At 48.9% G+C, this 23768-nt stretch overlaps 2 protein-coding genes across 2 annotated transcripts in view; both read right to left on the reverse strand.

Annotated features, from left to right (window-relative positions):
• The window catches only part of LOC138754919 (active breakpoint cluster region-related protein-like), a 212474-nt gene extending 194041 nt beyond the window's left edge, over positions 1–18433 (reverse strand). Inside the window, exon 1 of the mRNA XM_069919933.1 lies at positions 17521–18433. Coding sequence (XP_069776034.1) covers positions 17521–17626 — 106 coding nt within the window. The 5' untranslated portion in view covers positions 17627–18433. The remainder of the gene's footprint in view (positions 1–17520) is intronic.
• A 100-nt stretch (positions 18434–18533) lies between these two features.
• Positions 18534–23768, reverse strand: part of LOC138753051 (galactose-3-O-sulfotransferase 2-like) — a 30564-nt gene continuing 25329 nt past the window's right edge. The window contains exon 4 of the mRNA XM_069915643.1: positions 18534–21838. Coding sequence (XP_069771744.1) covers positions 21011–21838 — 828 coding nt within the window. The 3' untranslated portion in view covers positions 18534–21010. The remainder of the gene's footprint in view (positions 21839–23768) is intronic.

The following is a 23768-nucleotide window of genomic DNA, read 5'->3' on the forward strand; positions in this document are numbered from 1 at the left end:
CCGAGGGATAGAGCCTTCATTAGGACAGAGGCCCATAGGCTACTACAGGAGGGCATCATAGAGCAGAGCACCAGCCCCTGGAGAGCCCAGTTGTAGTCAAGTCAGGAGAAAAACTGCACATGGTAGTGGATTACAGCCAGACAATCAACAAATTTACACAACTAGATCCCTACCCCTGCCACGCATAGCAGACATGGTCAACAACATCGCACAGTATAAGGTGTTCTCCACCATAGACCTGAAAGCAGCATACCACCAACTGCCCATTAGAAACAGTGATCACATTTACACGGCATTTGAGGCAGACAGCAGGCTGTATCAATTTCTGTTACTCCCCTTCGGAGTCACCAATGGAGTGTCCCTGTTTCAGAGAGAAATGGACTGAATAGTAGATGAGTTCCAACTGAAAGCGGTGTTCCCCTACTTAGACAACGTGACAATCTGTGGCCACACTCAGGAGGATCATGACACGAATTTAAAACGCTTCTTCCAGGCAGCTGAGGAAAGGAACCTAACATACAACAGGGACAAATGCATCTTTTGCGCAAGGAAGTTGCCAATCCTGGGCTACGTAGTGCAGAACAGGGAAATCAGCCCAGACCCAGCCCATATGTGGACTTTGTTGGAATCAAGGGGTTAAGACATTATGAAAGAAATGATTAATTAATAAGTTTATATTTACTGCATGGTTCAGGGAAAAAGAGGAATGTGATTAAGTGGCAATCACAGCATGGAGCAAAGTTGGCTGAGCAAAATTGTCTGCTCCCAAATACAGGGAGAGGAAATGCATAAAACGATTTAGGAGGAATGCTCAAACTGAAGGAGGTGGTGAGTAGCACAGGAGACACAGGCCAGACCAGAACAAAGAATGGCCTGCAAGAAACAAAGTGAATGGAAAACCAGTCTAGGAGGAAGATTAAGGCATGAGGAGGTGTTAAAGAAAACAGCAGAAATTGGCCAGACAGGGACAGAATGGTGATTAGAGATATCTGGGGATGAATTAATTTCTGATCCAATCAACAGGATAGTCTGGCTTGGAGGATTAAGAGGGGAGTGCTACACCCCAGATATCTGCAAAACAGGAGATGACTTGTGATAACCCTTATGCAAAAAGATCTAGCAAAGGAAGACAACTTTTGTTCTGTATAATAATGAAATCTAGCAAAGGAAGCCAACTTTTGTTCTGTATGATAAGGTTGATCTATATAAACTGAGCCAACTGGACAATAGGGGTCAGTCTTGGGGAATAGCTCACTGTGCAGGTGACCTATGAACTAACGACTGACCCAGAGCTCTGTTAAGTTTTATTCTTGTGCTGTGTAATAAATTGACTGTTGAACCGAATACCTTCTCCTATCACTTCATTCAAAGAACATGCTGGACTCAGACCACACATAGACTAAATTAAGAGTAAGGTAAAGCCAGAGTCCGACAACTTCCCAGTGCCACACATGCTGAAAGCACTAAAAAGGTGTTTGGGACTGTTCGCTTACTACGCCAATGGGTCCCCAACTACACCAACAGGGCCCACTTATAAAAGCCTCAGTTTTCTCACTGTGCCCAGCAGCCACGAGAGCATTCAGGGACATTAGGGACCATATCGCTAAAGCTACCAGGTCCATAGATGAGTCGATCCCGTTTCAAGTTGAAACGGATGCATCTGATGTGGCGGCCACCCTAAACCAAGACGGACAACCTGTGGCATTTTTCTCGCGAACCCTACAGGGGTCAGAGGTAAGACACTCAGCAGTAGAGAAGGAGTCCCTTGCCATTGTGGAAGCAGCAAGGCATTGGCAACATTATCTGGCGTGCAAACACTTCACCCTCATCACAGACTTTATGTTCGATAACCAGAATGAGGGAGAATTAAGAACGATAAAATCCTGTGCTAGCGGATAGAATTGTTTACATTTAACTACGACATTCTATACTGCCCCGGAAGACTCAATGAGCCCCCGGATGCGCTGTCCAGAGGCACTTGTGCCATCCTTAACCTCAGAGATGGCAGAGATGGAACAATGAGCTGGGCCACCCAGGGGTCACTAGACTCTTTCACTTCATTAAAACCCAAAACCTCCCATTTTTGGTAGAGAAAGTGAGGTCAGTGAACAAGAGCTGCCCCATCTGTGCGGAATGCAAACCACAATTTTACCGGCCAGACAAAGCCACCCTGATAAAAGCTACCAAACCTTTGAGTGCCTCAGCCTCGATTTTAAAGGCCCACTCCCGTCTGATAATAGAAATGTCTATTTCCTAAACGTAATAGATGAATATTCCCATTTCCCCTTCGCAATCCCGTGTTCTGATGTATCAGCAGCCAATGCTATAAAATGGCTCCAACCCATCTTCAGCATATTTGGGTACCCGAACAACATACACACAGACAGGGGTGCTGCATTCATGAGCACAGAAGTACAGCAGTACCTGCACGAGAGAGGGATTACTACCAGCCGCACTACAAGTTACAATCCCAGGGCCAATGGGAAAAGTCGAAAGGGAAAATGCCACTATCTGGAAAACGGTCCTCTTGACTTTAAAAGCAAAAGACCTGCCTGTTATTAGATGTCAAGATGTGTTCCCAGAAGCCCTACACTCTATACGTTCTTTGTTGTGTTCTGCCACTAACATGACCCCACATGAACGTATCTTTCACAAGAAAAGCCATGACGGGCACAGTGCTGCCTAAATGGATGATGATACCAGGACCTGTTCTCCTCCAGAAGCACTGCAGACCTCACAAAGTGGACCTGCTGGTGGATCAAGTGGAGTTGAGGCACGCGAACCCTCAATACACCTTCGTCACATTCCCAGATGGAAGAGAAGACTCAGTGGCCACCAGGGATCGCGCGCCAGCCGGATGTGTGAACAATGTGGAGGAAACACAGATGTCTACGGATCAACAATGTGAGAGATGAGTAAAACTAATATGAAAATATGAGAGATGAATAAAACCAGTATGAATAGGATAAGGGTAGATAATGTAGTAAGTAAAGTTAGTCTGAATAAGATAAGGGTCTTCTAGCCTTAGAGAGAGTCAGCAAGTTCCGCATATGTAATTACCTCTACACTGAAATGAACTGTATAAAAGTTGGGTGAGCCCCAGTGTATTTGTGCATTCCCAGGGTAAGGGGAAGCACCCAACTTTGCATTGTTGTATAATAAATGTTCTTTGTTCTCAATTTTTGTCTTGAGCAAATTCTGTGAAGGTACTTCTGTTTCTCACAAATGGGGGCTCGTCCGGGATCCCACTCCCTCCACTGACAGAGTGCCCGACGACGAGGGTAGGTGCACCCCGGCTAATTCAGCTGGACTCACGGACGGGTGACTGGTCAGTGGATGAAGCGAGTGATATCCGAGAAGAGGCATTGAGAACAAACGACGGGAGGACGATAAGGAAGCGCGCTAGAAATAGCTACTGGATCCCGGTAAGAGGAATTTTACTTGCCTGTTAGTATGGGAGGTGTGAGTAGCAAGGGAAATAGTCCTAAGGAAGGATGGGACGATCAGATAACTAAGCAAAGTCCGTTAGGATTAATGCTATCTGATTGGGGTGCGAGGAGAATCCGCGGGAAAGACAAACAGACCATGGTCAGGTATTGTGATAGTACAGATCTATCACCAATGTACATAGTGTATATAGTTACTGTATCTAGACTGTGCTTACAGCGATTGGCTGAAAGCTAAGCCACGCCTACTGTCTGGGCCTTAAAGGGTTGTGTCCCTAGCCAGGTCGGATCATTCCGGACTGGTCGGCCACCTGTGAAGAGCTCCTGTCTTTTGCTATTAAAAGCCTTGGTTTGGATCAACAAGTCTTTGGTTCTTTTGACGAGCTCTACAGGTATTGCTGCCTGGAATGGGTTAAAAACCCGATAAAAGGGAATTCGGTATATTGGCCAAAGTTCGGATCCGATGAGGACTGGATGTGTCAGGCATTGAACATCTGGCTCTATCAAAATCAAAGAGATAATATTGAGAGCAGAGAATATGCAGCCTAGCCTGCTGGCTCAGTGGATCGGTTGATCAACTGGTTTTGAATGAAAAGGAATGTAAGGACAAGAAGGATGAGGAACCTTTTGTCCCTGAAACACAAGGATGGGATGTGTTACATTCCCTTCCTCCACCTTATGCTCCTCCTATGCCGGCTCCTATCTTTCCCCTCTCTCCTATTCTCTACCCTTCTTCACCTTCCCCTCCTCCCCCACAGCTAAAGAAAGGAGAAGAAAGTAGGGGTGGTATGATGACCCGTTCACAAAATACTAGATTACCACCTCAATTGACAAGAGAGGGAGGAGACTTTGATTCAAAACAGTGTGAGACCCTCTGGGAGGGAAGGGCAGAACCCTTTGATTCATTTCCCAGAGAGCAGGAATCTAGACATTATAAAGGAGAGGATAAGCCAGAAATTAACTGGATGAGACCTTTACGGGAAGTTCCCATGGGAGGGGGTCTCGGTTTCGTAAATGTGCCCCTGACTAGTACGGAGGTGTGTAATTTTAAGAGAGAATGCTCAATAAACAGAAAGGAAAGGCTAAGATTTTGATGCAGGCAGTCAAGGAAGTCGTGGAGGGACAGCAAGGAAAGGGTAGGGGCTGTGTGCCAGCTCCTGGACATTGAGAGGAGCTCCGGGAGTGGGAGAGTAGAGACCAGAGCAGGGGCAAGGGTAGAGGGGAATTCCGGGGACGACGACCGTTTCCGGGACCTCGTGGTAATCCCAGTAGGAATTGGGAAACATTTACCATTGTAAAAAGGAGGGACATTTTAAGAGAGAATGCCCAAAGCGAGCCAGGGAGATGCGATCTTACGCACTGATGGAAGCAGATTATGAATAGGGGGGGTCATGGTTCTCAGTCAATACACACCGTGGGGCTGCACGGAGAACCATTGGTAAATTTAAGCATAGGACCCCACAGTGACAAGATGACCTTTTTAGTAGATTCAACCATCTGAGGGTGTTAAGATAGAGGGGACAGTGATGATTTCAGGAGTAGGAGGAAGAGATTTTACGGTCCCTGTATTAAGGGTTGGAATCTAGGGGTTAAAACAAGGGATGTAAGAATACAAATGGGAGAGAAGATAGTAACGGAGGACATTCTACTAGTTCCCCAAGCTGGAGTTTGTTTGTTAGGACGAGATTTACAGGACCAATTGGCTATCGGCACCAGACCACAGGAATCAGGTATCGGGGTTCAATTGTATGTATTAACCGAGGAGGATCGGGAATTAATAAATCCTGGAGTATGGGCAAAAAGAAGCAATAGAGGAGTGTTAGATATTCCTCCCCTGCAAGTTACTTTAAAAGATCCTGAGCAAGTAATTAGACGAAAACAGTATCCAATTCCGATGGCTGGTCGAAAGGGGCTGCAGCTAGTAATTGACCAGTTGGTGAAAGATGGTATACTCGAACCTTGTATGTCACCTTTTAATACCCCAACCCCTGAGGCTAACGACCAGTACATATCCAAATATTTAAAGGGACTTTCTGCCTCTCTATACGAATTAAAATGGAAGGGTTTATTAGCTCAAAACCCACCCCTGGAGCATCCTATTCATTTTATTAAATCTGGTGATTGGGTATATGTAAAAGCATGGAAAGATCACCTACTAAACCTGTCTGGGAAGGCCCCTATTGTGTACTTTTGATTACAGACACTGCAGTGTGAAGGAAAGAAGAGGGGTGGACTCACATAGAACAAATTAAACAAGCTGCTGATCCACGGACTAAAGACATTGATAATCTACCCTCCACCTGGCGTGCAGTCCTTCATCCTTCTGATCTGAAAGTTACACTACGCCGGGAAAAAGTGCTGTTATGTTGTTTTTACCATTTGCTGTTTTGTTTACTTGTTGGTTCCCAATTTTTGGGAAATCACAAAATTGCTCACAATGTATTAAGTCCTCCTGGAATAGGGGCAGCAGAGGTGACAATTGTTTACCTTTAGAATGCAGACAGGGCGCAGGTATAGAGTATAGTCATAGTGGGGTACCTTATTTAATATGGGTTAATATAGGATCCCAACATGGACCAGGGGAACAGAACAGCCCTAGGGGAGTAGATTTGATTTGTATTTTGGCCTGTACAGGTATTAAAAAGAGGAGTTTTTAAAAGATAGCACAAAGAAGATGGTGGGACAATGACAGACAGAATGTTAGTCAGGATTGTACATGTAGCAGAGATAGAGTGAATACATATGCTAATGTTCACAGACAGGCTGCAACTCACAGGTTCAGTGACAAGAAACACCCCTCCCCAACTTGGTTTCCTGTAAATCATCCTTTGGGTCACACAGACATTCGGAATGTTAAGAACCACCACTGTAAGGGGAGTTCCAGTTGTAAACGAAGTAAGCTGCTCCAGAACACCACAGCTGCTTGGCATTTAAATCGTTTAATCAGACTCCAACCTTGGAGATCATCACCGAACAGACAGTGATGGCCCTGAATTTATGGGCTGAAGAAAGACGACAGATACGAGCCCCAGTTCAACAAAACTGCCTGGCTCTCGATTACTCGTTGGCTGCTGAAGGCAGCATTTGAGAAAGACTGGTTAATGACAACGCTCACAACGGTCAGGCAGTTAAAGACACTTCTTCAGGACTTCAAAAATCTTCCTGTGAGAGATGAGTAAACTTGACATGAAAATATAAAAGATGGGGAAACTAGTACAGACACATGGAGTGATGGATTAAACCAGTATGAACAGGCTAAGCATGGAAATTAGGATGCAGGAAGCAGAGTCAGCCAATGTAAGATAAGAACCTTCTAGTCCTTTCGACAGGATCAGTGAGCCCACCGTATGAATAAGATAAGGAGAGGCAAGGAATAATAGAATGTAGGAAAGTAGAGGTAGTCTGGGTGAGATAAGGGTATTCTAGCCCTAGACAGAAGTACCAAGTTCTACATATATAATTAGTAAGCCTTTACACAGATTTATCAAGTTATGCATATTAAATTAGTAAACCCTAGACAGGATTAGCGAACTCTGCATATGAAGAGAGTGGGAAAGGTGTGAATGGGGACAAGGGCAAGGTTGTGAATAAGGACAATGAGGATAATGACATGATGAGACACCAACAGGATACCCCCTGGTCCTCCAAGTTCACAGAAACTGCACGTAGGCAGGAAGGATTGCCTAATGCCAAACCCATCCAGGAAGCAGAAGAATGTAAGGGGGAGGGTATTCCTATACTGAAATTCACTGTATAAAAGTTGGGTGAGCCCCAGTGTATGTGTGTATTCCTAGGGTAAGGGGAAGCACCCAACTTTGCAATGTTGTAAAATAAATGTTCTTTGTTCTCAATTTTTGTCTCGAGCAATTTCTGTTAAGGTACTTCTATTTCTAACATTCCCATGCCCAGGTTCAGATACCCACAGCCCTTATAGCAGCTGGACTCGCTATTCTGGCCATTATGGTGTTCCCCTGCCTAAAGACTTGTGTGCAGTATTTAATTTAACAGACCCCTCGTCAGATCACTATAACCCAAAGGATGTATGTTTCCCAAATTCTGTCTGATGATGCTGAGACTGCAGTTCGTTTACCGACTCGCTGGGAAAAAGACCAAGTTTACAAGTAATACATTTCCAGTTGAGAATTCACAAAGCGTAGCTAAAAGAAAAGTGAGGATTGTGAGAGATGAGTAAAACTAATATGAAAATATGAGAGATGAATAAAGCCAGTATGAATAGGATAAGGGTAGATAATGTAGGAAGTAAAGTTAGTCTGAATAAGATAAGGGTCTTCTAGCCTTAGAGAGAGTCAGCAAGTTCCGCATATGTAATTAGTAAGCCGTAGACAGAATTAGCAATCTGCATATAAGAGTTAGTGTAAGCCCTGAAAAAGGTGTGAATAAGGACAAAGGCAGGTGAATAAGGATAATGACATGATGGGACACCGACAGGATACCCCCTGGTCCTCCAAGTTCACAGAAACAGCACGTAGGCAGACAGGATTGCCTAATGCCAAACTTATCCAGGAGGCAGAAGAATGTTAGGGGGGGAGGGTACCTCTACACTGAAATGAACTGTATAAAAGTTGGGTGAGCCCCAGTATGTGTGTGTATTCCCAGGGTAAGGGGAAGCACCCAACTTTGCATTGTTGTATAATAAATGTTCTTTGTTCTCAATTTTTGTCTCGAGCATAACTAGAACAGTCATTCATCGAGTCACCCCAGAGGACTATACCACCCACCCCAGAAATCAGGACCCTGGGTATGCCCGCCCCACAAAATATCACCACCCTAGACTCAGTGACAGGACCTAATCCCATACAAGAGGATCCCCAGCCCACACGGCCTCATGGCCATCTAGTACTTCCCACTCCCACACCTCCACCAAGAAAGGCCGAAAGGCAGATCGCCCTTCCCTCCGCTATACCACAACCGAAGAGGTCCAGAAGGCAACAGAAGCCACCAAAAATTTTTGACTCATGAACTTACAAACAAGGGAAGGAGGATGGTGGGGGGGCGGGGTGTGGGGGGGGGGGAATAACAATTTTTTTAAGGGGATATTGTAACCCTGGCTGGAACATTCTGGAACACAGGAGGACCAACTCACAAAAACAAAATGTGATGCAAATTCCCCCAGCATAGGTTGAAGAAGTTGTGAAGCCATTCGTATCAATAATAAATGCTGCATGGGATTCACCAACAAGGTGATGCTGTGTGGCCAAAGTGCGGCTTGCGAGCTACATGTGGCTCTTTGACGTGTAATGTGCGGCTCGGAGAGATAGATTGGCTGAGACAGGAATTGTACGTGCCAGCGCTCACAGTGGTAGCGTTAGTGGGCGTGGCTGGCCATTGAAAATATTTGGTATGTACTAGTCGATACTGTGTAAAATCATCCCCCCCCCCCAACAATATTTGGCCCCGGCTGCCCACCTGACACCCCAACCGCCGTTTCTCACCTCGGCCCCAGGCCACCCGCCCACTGCAGCACCCAACACCCTGACTGCCATCTCTCGCCTCGGCCCCAAGCTGCCCACCCACCCGAGTCCCCAAAATTCCGAAGCTGGACGTGCCGCCCAGTCCCAGCCGCCCACCACCCCCATCCGAGCTCTTGATGCCCCGAGCGATGCAGGTACTTAACCGCAGTCAAAAACAGAAGGTGTGTAATAGTGTGTAAAACCCATAATTTACCCGAAAAATTGGTCCTCAAAATTTGACTATTACAGTATGTGTACTTTTGATCATTGAAACAGTTTAAACACTTCATGAATAAATATTATTATGTACATGTATTCCTTAATATTTATATAAAACCTTTGTAAAAAATTACATGTCGTGTCTCTCAGACAGAAGTTTATCGTAGCTGGCACCTATTTTAAGCTAAATTGGCCACTCCTGCTATTTACAGTGGTTTGTTTTAGGTGCAGATAGATGTTCTTGTTCAGCAAGTGTTTCTTGAAGGAGATGATCTGAGCAATAATATGAGATGAAGTGAAATATGATCACAGAAGATTCTCAGGGTCAAAGGTCATGATATTGTTTACGTCAGCTGCAGCCCTGAACTATATCCTTGGGGGTGAACGATTGAAATCGTTCTGTCAGAGAACGTCAATGCTTGGGATGGGAAATGTCCCGCCCAGGAGGGTTGTGAACCTGGCTCAGATCATTTCTCACACATCCTCCTCCCCTGTGTTCACACATCCCCCCCACCCCACACATACACATCTCCCCTCCACCCCACACCCACACACACATCCACACAGCCCAAACACACACACATCGCCCTTCATCTCTATACACAAACACACCACACACAGCCCACATACACCCCATACACAAAGACACCCACAGCCCCATACCCCCCACACACACCACCCTATATCACCCCCCCCCCGCCACACCTCCTCCCACTGCCTCAGAAAAACAGGCAACCCCTTAAAAGACGTCCCCCTCCTGTCCACACTCCCTTCACCCACCAGGAAGTAGACTCCAGAAGGGTGAGATCAACCCCCCACCAGTTCCTCTCCCGCCATCGTCACTGTCAATGAACCTCACACCAGTAAAGTAATGTGGTCGATGCTCTGTCCCACCCGATCTCTCACTGTGACTCTTGGACTGCAGATGAGATGTCCGCTGGACTGCTCACAATTATCACTGCGCCCGTAACAATGAGCTTGAACTGACCGACCCAAGTTCCCCGACGCTCCCGCTTGTGCCGTCTTAGACCAGAGCTTCCCAGCAGATAGTGATGAGTAGCTCTGCCCCTGAGCAAGCTGCAGCAGGCAGCCATTGGGGCAAGTGGCAGAGTTGTCTCTGCCTTTTGCCGTGCTCCCTGCAGTCTCGCCAGGAAGTGAACAGAGGAGGATGGAGATGGGGGAGGGGGGCGGGAGGTGGAAATAATTTTGATGCTTTGAACAGAGGAGTGAGTGGGTGGGCCGGTCACAGGCACCTTGACTGCCTCCTTTTCTCAAAGGTGTGAGTCACAGACTGGCACAGGGACAGAAAGGGTCCCTTCAGCCCATTGTGAGCATGTCAGCCCATCATGAGCATGCCAGCCATAGAGTGCACATCTCTATTTATCCTGTTTACCTTCACTGGGTTTGTCATATTCATACACTGCTTCAAATCCATGTCTAACTGGTTTTTAAATGATAATTGACTCTTTTCAACAACCCCTCAGAGAGGGCGTGTTCCAACCTGCTAGTGGAGAAATGTCTTCCTCCTACCCTCTTCAAGTTTATTGTCATCTAATTATACAAGTACATCCCAACTACACATCATTCTCCAGACCTTGGTGCAAAACACTCGTTCACACACAGACACACAATACACATTCAAGACAAGTATTTCACCTCGACAAATAAATAAATAAATGCTGTTTCGTGAATATGAGAGTCTCGGACGGTCAGTGTGAGCCGCTCCTGTGCTCGTTCAGCGTTCACGCTGCCCATGGGAAGAAGCTGATCTTCAGCTTGGTGGTGCTGGCTCTGATCCTCCTGGATCTCTTCCCCGATGGGAGCAGTCGAAAGATGCCATGCGCCATGTGGAGAGGGGACCTCGATGATTTTGTGCACCCTGTTCAGACAATGATCCTGATAGATCACGTCGATGGGGGTGGGGGGGGGAGACCCCAGTGATCCTCTCTGGCGCTCTTATGGACCTGTGAATTGACCTCTGATCCATTTCTCTCTGCAGCAACTGTACCCACACCCTGGAGAGGGATTTGATAGAGCTCCTGTGGAAGGTTGACGTGAAAGCGGCCGGTCGCCTCGCCAACTTCAGTCTTCTCAGGAAGTGCAATTGCCGTTGCGCATTCCTGACAAACAAGGAGATGTTGAGTGTCCACGATAGGTCACCAATTAAGTGACCTCCAAGGAACTTGTTTCTCTCCACTAGTGGAGGGTTGTGTAGTGGAGGGTTGTCGTTCCTGGTCCTCCTGATGTCCATGATCATCTCCTTCATCTTGTCCGCGTGGAGACTCAGGTTGTTCCCCTCACATCGCATCACGAAATTTCCCACCTCTTCTCTCTAGCGTGACTCACCGTTGTGGCTGAGGAGGCCAGCTATTGCTGTGTCACCTGAAAACCTGATGGCCCTGTTGAAGCTGGATCTCGCGATGCCGTCATGGGTCAGTAGCGTGAATAGGAGCGGGCAGAGCGCCCAGCCCTGAGATGTGCCAGCGCTCAGAGCGACAGTGCTCGACGCTCTACCACCGACCCGGAGGGACTGTAGTCGTCCTGCCCACAATCCAGTTACAGAGAGAGGCACTGAGTCCCAGTAAGGGTGTTTTCCCCATCAGCCCCAGACGATTATATTAAACATCGAGCTGAAGTTGATGAACAGCAGCCTGGCACTTGAGGTGCCATTCTCTGGGATGGATCAGGACAGAGTGAAGGGAACAAGGCTATAGCCCCGTCTGTGGAGCGGTTTCTTCCATCGGTGAATTGAAATGGGTCCCACATCTCCAGGAGGTGGGCTTTGATGCGTTCCATCACCAGACGTTTGAAGAAACGTAGGAGTCAGCAATAATCGAAGCCTGTAATTGTCAGCCTTCTTGGGTATCTGATGGTGGCTGCCTTGAACCTGAAGGGAACAATGGACAACTGCAGTAAGGTGGTGATTGAGGGGGCATAGTTTTAAGGTGCTTGGGAGTATCAGAAAATAGTGCAAGCCCTTGGAGAGCAGGGAGCAGAGTCACAGTGCTCCCATAGGGTTCAAACCCCACCCCCCACTCTAGTTTGACTACTGTTATAAGCCCAGAGGACCCCAAAACCCAGCAGCAATAGATATTCACCAAGACAAATTGTTACTTAAACAAAAGTTGCTTTTAATCATCTTTAAACATGAAAACAGAATCAAACTTTATCTTATCACTATTGACTTAACCCCCTTCTAATTCTAAGCGCACGTGTGTTTAATGTGTGTAAGTTCAGAAAAGTTCTTTGGTTCACAGTCCAATCTCACTTCTCACTCCTTGAGGGTCACTGGTTGCAGCCAATTCTTATACTGTGCACAGAATTTAACATTTATAAAGTTCACCAGGCTTTGGGGCTTGAAAGGTAAATGGTTACCGCTCAGGAAGATTTTGTCACTTTTCAGAGAGAGATTTGTTGTTCCAGGACATCCACAACTGATTTACTTCAATCAGCCACTCCAGTGTCTTGCTGACGAATCTTGCCCCCTCAGGGTTCTCCAGATGATAACCTTTTTCTTTCAGGTCACCACAGAGTTCCTTTTTTGTTTCACTTATTCGAAGTGAAACATTAGGCAGTCAGTCCTCTCTTCGTGCATGAATCACAAGGGCTTTGATTAGGCTGAATCAAGTACTTACAACCTGTCTTCTACATGAGGTTTTCCACAAGTTTGTCAGCTTGTCCTGTTCCAGTTCCAGCTGCTGTTACTATCTGTAACACTGTAACTGATCTTTCTCTCTCGCTCTCTTTTAGAGAGAAAGCCTGACTCTCTATCTGCTTGCAAAACCACATGATCCTCTTAGAACAGCAAGTTCCACTCCGGACAGAATGCAGCTCCGACAAGTTCTTTCATCTGTTGCCTTTTTGTAAACAACAATCCATTAGTGAAGTCTCTTGGGCACACTCCAAAGCTCTTGCAAAGGTTGTGAGGCCCTACTATCTCCCAAAAACATATCTATATAGACTGTCACACTACCATTAGGGTCAGCACCCAATATGGTGGCAGCCACGAGGGAGTGCATTCTTTGGGAAGGTGGAGTGCTGGCGAGAAGGGGAGGCAGACATGGTGACCCATGGGACTGTGAAGGGCCCTGCAGCTGAAGAAGTGCACACACTGCAGGCATGCTGCCGATTGGACAGCCGGAGTCTGCCTCGACGGAGGGATAACCAGTATCGGAACTGGTTCCGATACAGTATCGCAAGAGGGTTCCTGACCGGGGATCTGGAGCTCGGACTGCTGGTGGCTTGGACTGGACTTTGTGTGGTGGGGGGAGGGCTAGAAAACTCTCTTCCGCTCCTCTCTCTCTGACTGTGTGGCAGCCGGTCAGAAGCCGAGCTTCCCCGCTGTGAACTACCGGACGGTCGGTGACTGCCTGCGCCTGTCCGCACTCCTGCACTACCTACTGCAGAGGGGTGATCAACGGTAACTGCAGGGAGGTCACCTGGGAGGCTAGCCCCACCTACACCTCGCCAATCACCAGCCTCACATAAAGGTTCTTGCATTGGCAGTAAAGCACATGGAGCCTGAAGGGATACTGAACCTTGTGTGCATGCCTTAAGCTAATTAAAGCCTGTAGTACAGCCTTCATAATTCGAGCCTGTTTGTCCGCAGCACAATGCATCACAGTCTGTAAGAACACTACAGGCAATTTCTTCCGAGAGTAAAGATGTCTTCTCTATGGCAGATGAAAACAAATTCTGTGTAATATTACACTGCCTTTATTACATGATGATAAATTGAATCTTGAACCTTGAGTAGATATGGGGAAGGATGCAAGAGGTAAGTATTTCACCCAGAGAGGGGTGGGGGGGGGCATGGAATGTGCCGCTGACAGTGGTGGAGATAGGGATAGCGGATCTTTTAAGGGACCATTAGATCTGTGGAACTGAGAAAAATAGAAGGCTATGCAGTGGGGAAATTCTAGGCAGTTATCAGGTGGGCCGAAAGGCCTGTAGATTTCTACATTAACCCCTGCTGCTGGGCAATGGTTCCCTGCTATCAACCTGTTCTTGCTGTTGTGCAGAGGGACCCAGGACTTCTTGCAGAAGGTCAGCTTGTAGCGGGTCACCAGGTGGGACATTGGCTGGGAATGGTGGGGGGTTGAATTTCAGAGTGGGTAAGCTTGGCTTCCGACCATGCAACAAGGTACCGGGCACGGCCTCCTCATTGGGGAGGGGCCAGACTGGCTTTGGAGGCGGTGCAGAGGTTGATTCCTGCAGTGAAGGGGTTACTCTGTGAGGAGATTGAGTCCAATGAAAGCATTCGATAAAATTCAGAAGATCAATGGTTTGGAGGGTGGGGGTGGTGGTATGGGAAAGAAGAAACAATACGCCTCACAGCAGTTCCAACCTTCAATCTATACCTGCGTGGTAGCCTAAAATAACTCAGGGCCACACCTTCCACGAAGTGTCTTTTACTGTTAATTAACTGGCCCGCGGCCAACAGCTCCTGACTCAGGTGGTGGGGGGGGGGGCCTGCTTTATTTCTCTCCCTGCCAGAGGATCAGAAGCCCCCTCATTTACTGAGGGAATATGTCACCTGGCTGTTTTTATTCAAATTATTTTCATGTCAAACCTTGCAAAAAGACTAAACGTTTTCGAGAAAATAGTAACACACATCCATAAATGGCTGTTGCGCGTCTAACAATTATCCGCCCCTCCTCCCGAGAAAAAGTGACAGAGAAGCAGAAAACAAGATAGTTCAAGATGCAGTGTGCTGAGGTAGCAGTGAGCGAGCACAAACTCAAAGACAGCCTTGGTGACTCCCCATGTGACTGGCTCAGGAGGGTCCAGCTCCAGTTTCTAATCAGGTCAGCTGATGGGCAGCCGGCCCAGGTGGAGTCAGCCCCCTTAGGTCGTATCACCACACAAGACAACTAAAAAGAGAGAAATGTCACCCCTCCTGGGGCTTAAATCATCTCGCTTTTCCAGATCCAGGGGAGGGGTACAGACCAAGCAAGGGGGTGGGGAGGGGGCATGAGGTAACTAAAGATTTTACAGCTGGTTGCCGTACAGATGGCTGCCAAAAGGTCAGATTTGTCCCCTCAAACTGTAAACTATTTTCTCAAGGGGGGAGCACAAGTTTGCCATTCAGCATTCCGTTCTTTCCGTGCCACTCCCAGGCAACAGCGGTGCATTTCTCGGCCAACGCCAACGCGATCATTACAAATTGCCGTTGAAATTTGGACAGCCTCGTTCTAGGCCCACCACGTTGCCCAGTGAAGTTAGGTTAAGTAAATCAATAGTGATAAGATTAAGTTTGATTCTGTTTAAAGATGATTTAAATCAACTTTTGTTTAGGTAACCATTTGTCTTGGTGAATATCTATTGCTGCTGGGTTTTGGGGTCCTCTGGGCTCATAACATACTTCAACAAAAGTTGCTTTTAATTATCTTTAAACATCAAAACAGGATCAAACTAACTTATTACTATTCGTCAGAACAAATGTAAGAGAGGGTGCAGTGGAATGCTCATAAACTCACTCAGTGGAGGGGGAGTAACAATTGGACACGGGACCTATCTGTCTATGGGGGGGAGGGGCCGCATGGCATTAGGACTTGCCTGTCAATGAACATTAGCACCATTCTTCTTCACCGCCCCCCCCCCCCCACTCAACATAGGAGTCGAGGGCTCTGCCTTTATTGTCTCAAGTGTCATTAGCCGCTAGTAATGCAGGAGCGGGTGGGGCATGGGTCTGACAGTCAGCAATGGCCGCGACCATACTGGGGCACAGCAATACGGTCCCCCCCCCTTGGCGCTGATCCTGACTGGTGACCACGGTGGCAGGCCAGTGAGAGGGGCTCGGAGGGACCTGCACAGGCTGCTGGACACTGGCTCATGAGAACCACGTATCGAAGGATGGCACTCGAGAGGGCGCCGAAGGCAAGGAGGTCTCCGAAAGGGGCTTCGGGTGCTGTGGTCTTCCAGATAGGTGTCAGAGGGTTGGACCTGGAGCTGGGGGTGGCAGATGGATCGAACAGGGATCTGTGTGGCTGCAGAGGCCACGGGAGCACTGGCGGTGAACCCACGGACACTCAGTGTCTCTGAAGCGGCTCACTTTTGCTTCTCTTTCTGATTGGATGGAGTGCTGGGCGACACTGACATTGACTCTATGTCTGCCTGACAGCAGGCAGAAGGTAATTTGGTGTAATATTACAGGTTCCATGCTATCACATGGCATGACATGTCTTGAAAGCCCAAGTGCAGGAGTCTAAATTAAAACAACAATGCGATATGTCCACGAGAGTTCATTGTCATTTCCATGAGTACACTGAACAGATACACCTACATTCTTAGTGTCACTACACTAATAATCCAACAACCATAGTGCAAATTTAATTACCACAAAGTGCCCTGAGATATACAATCTGACATAAAATAATTGTTCGATAAATATTCACAGGTGCAGTTATACAAGTGGGAAGTTTCAACAGTACCACCAGATCTTTTGGTGGTGATATAGGGATAGGGTCGTATGGGGAGGTTCAAGAGCCTGATAGATGTTGGTGAAAGTTTGGCCGCAGTGGGGGGGGGGGGGGGGTGAGAGGGAGAAATTGGGAGATGGAGAGAGACACATAAAGTGAGACAGATTGAGGGAGAGAAATAGGGACACAGAGAGAAATAGGGAGTCAGAGAGAGAGATAGAGAGAGAAATAGGGAGAGAGAGAGAGAGAGAGAAAACACTGGCATAAGAGGAAGACCACAGTTGTCCAGATGACACAGCAGTTACAGAGGTCACCTGGTTCAATTCCAACCTCCAGCACTGTCTGCATGGAGTTTGCATGCTCTCCCTGTGACCGCATGGGTTGACCCACCTTCCAAAGAAGTTGATTGGCTGGAATCGGAGGCGAGGAAGGTGGTACCAAAAGGGGACAAAAGCAGAGAGAGCGCGCAGAAGAACCGGAGGGACAATTCTCTCCCCTTTCGAGATCCCTCTGTCTCCGCCTCAGGAAACAAGCCATGACCCGACTCCCACAGCTACCTAGAACACACCCCATCCCACTTGATCCCCTGTGGGGGACGCCTTCCCTTTAAGAGTATAGAACAATGCAGCAACAGGACAGGCCCTTTGGTCCTCAATATTGTGCCAACCCATATATTCCTTCCAAAACAAAACCTCCCTGCTCTGTAAACCTCCCAGCTTCGCTGCCTTCCTTGCATTTACTGTCCATCCCCTCCATCTATATCAAGCACACAACATAGAAATCGACAGCACAGTATGGACCCCACGTCCAGTTTATTTTTTAAGCTGCCAATTAGTGGTAATTCAGCCGCGCCCGCAGGACAGAGAATCTCAGGGTTGTTCATGATGTCCTCGGACAATGATTGTTCTACGTCTCGACAAGACGACTTTCCAACAAGTACATTCTCTCGCAACTCGATCTTACCTGTAGAATCCGGGTGAAAGGTGAAAGTCTGCAGAAGCTGTGATTGCAGTAAAAATGCAGCATAACGCTGGAGGAACTCAGTCTGTCTCTCCGCGTCCGTAGGCATGACAAAAACATGCAGGCCCCGTGGTTGAAGCGAGAACACAAAATGGTGGTGAAGCTCAGTTGGTCAGACAGTCCTTTATGTAGCAAAGACATGTGACCAACATCTCGGGCTGAGGTACGAGAGAATGTCGGCAGGCGTCCGAACAAAAAGGTGGGGGGGTGCAGGGAGAGGGAGGGTGGTAAAGACCGGAGATGATAGGTGGAGAGAGGAGGGAGGGGACAGCAGTGATGAGGGGGAGGGGGGATGGCTGGGTGGGGACATCTCTGCCCACTGGAGGTTCTGGGTGAGGAAAGGGGGGGGGGGGAACGATCCAGCGGGTCTGCCGCCTTGCTAGTCTTGCAGCTGCGTCCCGAGGTGGGGTGGAAGGGTGGAGAGCTGCCTGTGGACTGGTGGGCTGGGGGTGGAGGGGGGGTGGGTGAGAAGAACCTCAGGGGAGGACACTCCTTGCAGACGGAGGGTTGGGAGCATCTGGGATGGAGAAACCCCCCCTTTCACTGCCTTCCGAGCCATTGTGCTTTGCCGGTGAGTTAACATGGAACCTGGCACAGTGCCCAATGACTTATTTCACAGAGGAGGCAAGGCTACCGGTCCCCACGTTGACAACCTTTGACGGGAGAACAACTGAGAGGGTCTCGTCTGGCTGCATCAGCGCGTGGGACGGGAGCTGCAAAGCAGCAGACCAGAAGTCAACTCAGAGGGTCATCAAAACGGCCAAGATGATCATTGGGGTCTCCCATCCCTCTGTAGACATTCACGGGAGGGAGGGAAGTTGCTTAAATCAGGCTCAAAAGAATGTTCGAGGACCCTTTCAGGAAGGAGGTGCAGGGAACATCAAAATCAGGACTACAAGATGGGAGACTGCTTCTTCCCACAGGCTGTGAGATTAACGATCCAATAACCAAGTAGATCAAGGCAAAATATTTATCCATATTTATTTTAACTTACACCTTAATGTGTACATGTGATCATTCTTATTTATTGTCAGAGGACACACATATAACCCTGAGGTTCCTTAGCAGAATTACCACAAATTGGCAACGCAAAAAAAAACTGTACAGAGCGAACACATGAACAAAGAACTGTAAACAGATAACAAATGTAAACAAACTGACAAACTGACTGTGCAATACTGTGCAGTACAAAAAGAAAACCAATAAAGTGCATAATTGAGAGTCCTTAAATGAGCCCCTGATGGTGTAGGGGTAATATTATGCTGTGTACACGCCTGTTTCACTGTGGTCTGGAGAAACAGTGCTTGGCCTGGGCTGCAGACAGGGAGCGTCCCCCACCCCGCCCCTTCATTGGTTAAAGATGGTGTCACTTTCCATGCCCCCTGCAGTATTTGACTCGTTACATATAACATAGAAACCTAGCGCTCAGTGTAGGCCCTTCGGCTACAGTGTTGGGTTGGATTAATAACCTCCTCCAACTGCCTAAAGGCACTCTCAGGTGGTCAGAATACCCCGATATAAAGCAGCATATTCTACCCCTATGCGGCTGTCGGGAGGCACCTCCGAGGAACACTTTCCAATGCTCCTGTGGGAAGGATAATTACCAGAGCACTGAGGTGCTCCCCCCCACCGCGGCACCTGAAAGCAGCTGCTAAGGAAATGACAATCAGCTGACGAGCCTGACAGCCCCCTCTCCCCACTGTCCCCACCCCCCTTTAAGGGTCGTCAGGACAGGGGCAGCTGGCACATGATGTCAGCCCTGACATCCCGAAGGGACAGGAGCCGGAGTGCGCTCCAAGGTGCCTCCCGTGCAGCTGTCCCTTTCAGGTGGCCAGTGCTGCACTTTCTGTGCTGCTACCTGAACGACCATTCCACAGGTCTGAATCTGCTTCTGCAGGCGCAGCCCTGGTGGAGAATACACCTGAAAGCGGCCTAAGATTCCACCTCCATTTTTCTCAGCTCCCTGGACCTCTCTAATAGCCTCTGCCTCCCCACCATTGCTGGCGACGCATTCCCTGCACCCACCACTCTCTAAGGGAATTTACTCCCGAGCTCCTTAAAACTACCCCTCGTGTTGGCCATTGCAGCCCCTGTGGAAAAAGCCTCTGGCCGTCCGCACGATCAAGTCCTCTCGCCATCTTGTGCACGTCTGTCAGGACCAGCCCTCATCCTCCATCGCTCCCAGGGAGAAAAGACCAAGTTCACTCAACCTCTCCTCATGAGGCCTGCTCTCTGATCCACACGGCATCGTAGTCAATCTCCTCTGCACTCTCCCTGCAGCACCCACATGGCTCCTACAACATGACCAGAATTGACCACTGTATTTCAACTAGTGTATTAGACCAAACAAAATGGAGAAAGAGGAAGGGTAAAGTGGGGGAGGGATAGATAAATAGAGAGATGGATAGAGAGATAGATTGATAGAAAGAGGGATAGATAGAGAGATAGATGGATAGATAGAGCAAGAGAGAGACACATAAATGTATAGAAACATAGAAGATAGGAGCAGGAGTAGGTCATTCGGCCTGCTCCACCATTCAATGAGATCATGGCTGATCTTAAAGTTCAGTACTCCGTCCCCGCCTTCTCTCCATAACCCCTAATTCCCTTATACTGAAGAAATATATCTAATTCCCTCTTAAATATATTCAATTAACCTGCCTCTACTGCTCTCTGTGGCAATGAATTCCACAGATTCACCACCCTCTGGGTAAAAGAAATTCCTCCTCATCTCGGTTCTAAATGGTTTGCCTATTATCCTCGAACCATGGCCCTGGGGTGGAGGAGATAGATGGATAGATAGACAGAGCAAGAGAGAGACAGACAGAGAGCATGAGGTCGAGGGAGAGAGAGAGAGACAGGAGGGAGACAGAGTTGGAACGAGGCATTTTAAATGGGATGTGGTGTTCAGCCAGACAGTGGGATGTCAGAGCAGGTTGAGCTGGGGGACACTTGCAGGACCCCTCAACCACTGCGGATCTGGAACAGAGCACTTCTGCTCCTCTTCTCCCAAACCCCTTGACGAAGGCTAGCCTTTCCAAGCGCGTGCCCACGGTGGGACTCAGCGGGGCAGGCTACCCCAACAGGGAGAAATGGGTGGCCAACATTTCGGTCTGGGACACTTTACCGAGACTAGAGTGGGAAGTTGAGAAAAGAGGGCGGGGGGGGGGTAAGTGTGGAGGAAGGAGAAAGGTGGTGGAGGGAGTTGAGGTGACCGGGAGGTGGAAAGATGGGTCGAGGGAGAGACCAGGAGGAAGGAGATGGGAAGGAGGGAGCTCATCGTCATCGGCTTCAGATGACCTGAACTCAGAGGCACTTTGTACCTCATTAGAGGGAAGGGGTGCGAGGGAGCAAATCTTCATCAGCCTCGGACTGAATCATCTGGAACAGGGTCCTGAGCACAAAGCCCCTTGAGGGAGGGGAGGTGGTATACCTAATCGTGTTGTTCTTTGACCATAGGCTCTGCCATCCTGTGGCGCGTTTTGATAAGTTCTTGTTTAACCATCAGGCGGTGCAGGTAATGTTTCTCGGGCAGGATCATCCTGGTGCACATTTCCTTGGTGGGACCCATCAGGTTGGGCTTGAGGGCGTAGCCCAGGATCTTCGCCTTCCCAAAACTGGGAGGTCTAATTTCTGGCGGAATCACCTTGTTGTTGGCAGCGGGACCGTCCCCAAGGAGGCAAGTGGAGCCCAGGCGCCGGCGCATCTCTCTCAGCCTGGAGACGTCGTGATCCATCCTGGTCTCCCCATAGGCAGCGACCCGGAGCCAGAAGGAAGCGTTGAAGTGGTTGTAGAGGAGCCAGTCCAAGGAGTTCCACTGGCGGAGCTTGAAGGCGATGTATGGGGAGAGAGAGGGGATGTCGGATTTGCCCCGGACATTGAGCTGGAAGTAGGCTATGTCCTCCAGTGACCAGCACAGAGCCTCTCTGAGCAGGATCAGCGACTGGTCGAAGTATTCAGACAGCAGCACCAGGTCAAAGTTGGCGTCCAGCTCCTGCAGGGTGCGGTTCACCCGCTCCAGCTCGCCGGCGCCGTTGTGGTTCCCGCCCAGGTCGAACCACATCACGTTGCGGGCCAGCTGGCTGTTCATTTCATTCGGTCTGTAGTACTTGTGCGGGTTCTGGGCGAACTCCTCCAGGCTGGGGGCCCGTCTGAAGACGCGGGCATCATTTTGGAAATAGGAGAAGCTGGACTCGAAGAGGTCGTTGGGGTTCCTGAGGATGGTGAAGTAGAAGGAATCTTTGGGCATCACCTTCTCCACCTGCAGGATAGAGAACTCAACATCAACTGAGCACTTGTCCAAAGAAGGAGGCCTCTCCGCCCATCGATTCCATGCTGGATCCAGCCCTAATCCCCACATGCAGAGGTCCAGGAGGGAAATGGAACCTTTGGGCCCATCACGCTGGTCCCATGACCCCTGCATCTCTGAGTGTAGAGTTGTAGTGTGGTCACGGCCTCCAGTGTGTCTCACACCCAAAACGCAGAGAGGTCCTACAGGGGTGTGGGGGTGGAAGGTCTCTGCGTGTATGGATCAGGTGTGCAAACTCCACACAGATGGACAGCAGCAGGGTATGGGGGCCTGGACCCAGTGAGAACAGTGAGGATGACCGCTCCCCCTCCCCCTGTGGTCACCCTGTGGGATCTGGCCCCACCCTCTCTGCTGCACCATCCCGGTGACCCCCTTGCCATCGCCTGCAGGGAATTCCGATGCACCCTGGAGTCGGTGGGTGGGAGTGGACCTTGGCCACACCAGCCGAGGATAGGAGGTCCTTCCTCACTAAATCCATGCTGGCCATTGGCCACTCAGTAATATATCTCCTCCCTTCCCAAGGACAACCCCCTGGGTTCTATAAATCCCCACTGCATGCTGTGCCCTCTATTTGTCCCTGTGTTTCACAGATTTCAACTTGTAATCGAACAATTCACGTGTATTTAAAATGCACATTCCTAATTTATTGAAGGTTATTTATATACATTTTGATTTGACCGTGTAGAAACTACAGCACTTTTTATACATTTCAGCGCATCATAATAGTTGGGACATGGCCATGGTATTTACATTAAAATGACCTTGTCTGCAATGACTGCTTGGAGTCTGCAGGTACTTTTAACCTGCAGCACCTGGGTAGTCCTCCTGGGACCCAGGTAGCGATTAGTGGGGCAAAGGGATTTCCAGCACCTTTTAAGCTGGGAGGGGTTAGACCCAGTTAATCGCCAACCCGGTGGTTTAAGGGGGATCCCACCCCTGCGATGACGTGGTTAGTGATGCGTCACGAAAACTAGTCGCACCCATTCCAACCCACACCCCCCACCCGGCTGTCAGTCTCCCTCCCGCCATCAAACGCGCTCCCCCCCTCCGCGGCAGCCAACCCCTCTCCCGCTGATCATGGAACCCCTCCCAAATGACATCGACCTCTCCTCCCATGAGGCAGTGACCTCACTCCCCCCATCCCCCCCATCAACGATTGTGGGCCCCTTTTCTCCCCCTCACGGTAGCGACCTCTCTCCTGGCCCCCCCTCAATTCTCCTCCACCCCGGGCCCTGGCAGCGACCCCTGTTAACCCCCCCCCCATCACCGCTGACATCACAGGAGTAATCGGGTCGGCCATATTCCCCTTCAAGCCACCGATGGATGTGTCCTGGATAAGTTTAACTGGGTTCCCGGTCTACCTCCAAGGTAGGGCAGGGACCCGGTTGACTTTGGACCATGCTTACCGGATTGGACCCTTTCAAGCTGTCTTGTGAGTGGGGTGCTGGCTGGGCAAATTGCCCAGTTAATCCCATCTTACAAGGCAGCTTGAAAGCACCTCATAGACACTACCAGGCGCTGAGTGTCTTCTCTGGTGATGCTCTGTTGGGGCCCTACTTCAGCCATCTTCAGCTTTCGGAGGCTTGTCTCCTTATGTTTCCTCTTCAGCATATGGAAGACATGCTCAATTGGGTTTAGATCAGGCGACTGACTTGGGATTTCAAGAATTTTCCAGTTTTTAGCTGTACAAAACCCCTTTGTTGCTTTAGCTGTGCATTTGGAATCATTGTCTTGCTGTAGCATGAAATGCCGTCCAATGAGTTGAGGTATTTGCTTGAACGTGAGCAGATGAGATGTTTCTATACACCTCAAAATTAATTTTGCTGCTGCTATCATCAGTTACATCATCAATGAAGATAAGTGGACCAGTACATGTGGCAGT

This window comes from Narcine bancroftii, chromosome 2 (genome assembly GCF_036971445.1).
Source record: "Narcine bancroftii isolate sNarBan1 chromosome 2, sNarBan1.hap1, whole genome shotgun sequence".
Taxonomy (NCBI): domain Eukaryota; kingdom Metazoa; phylum Chordata; class Chondrichthyes; order Torpediniformes; family Narcinidae; genus Narcine; species Narcine bancroftii.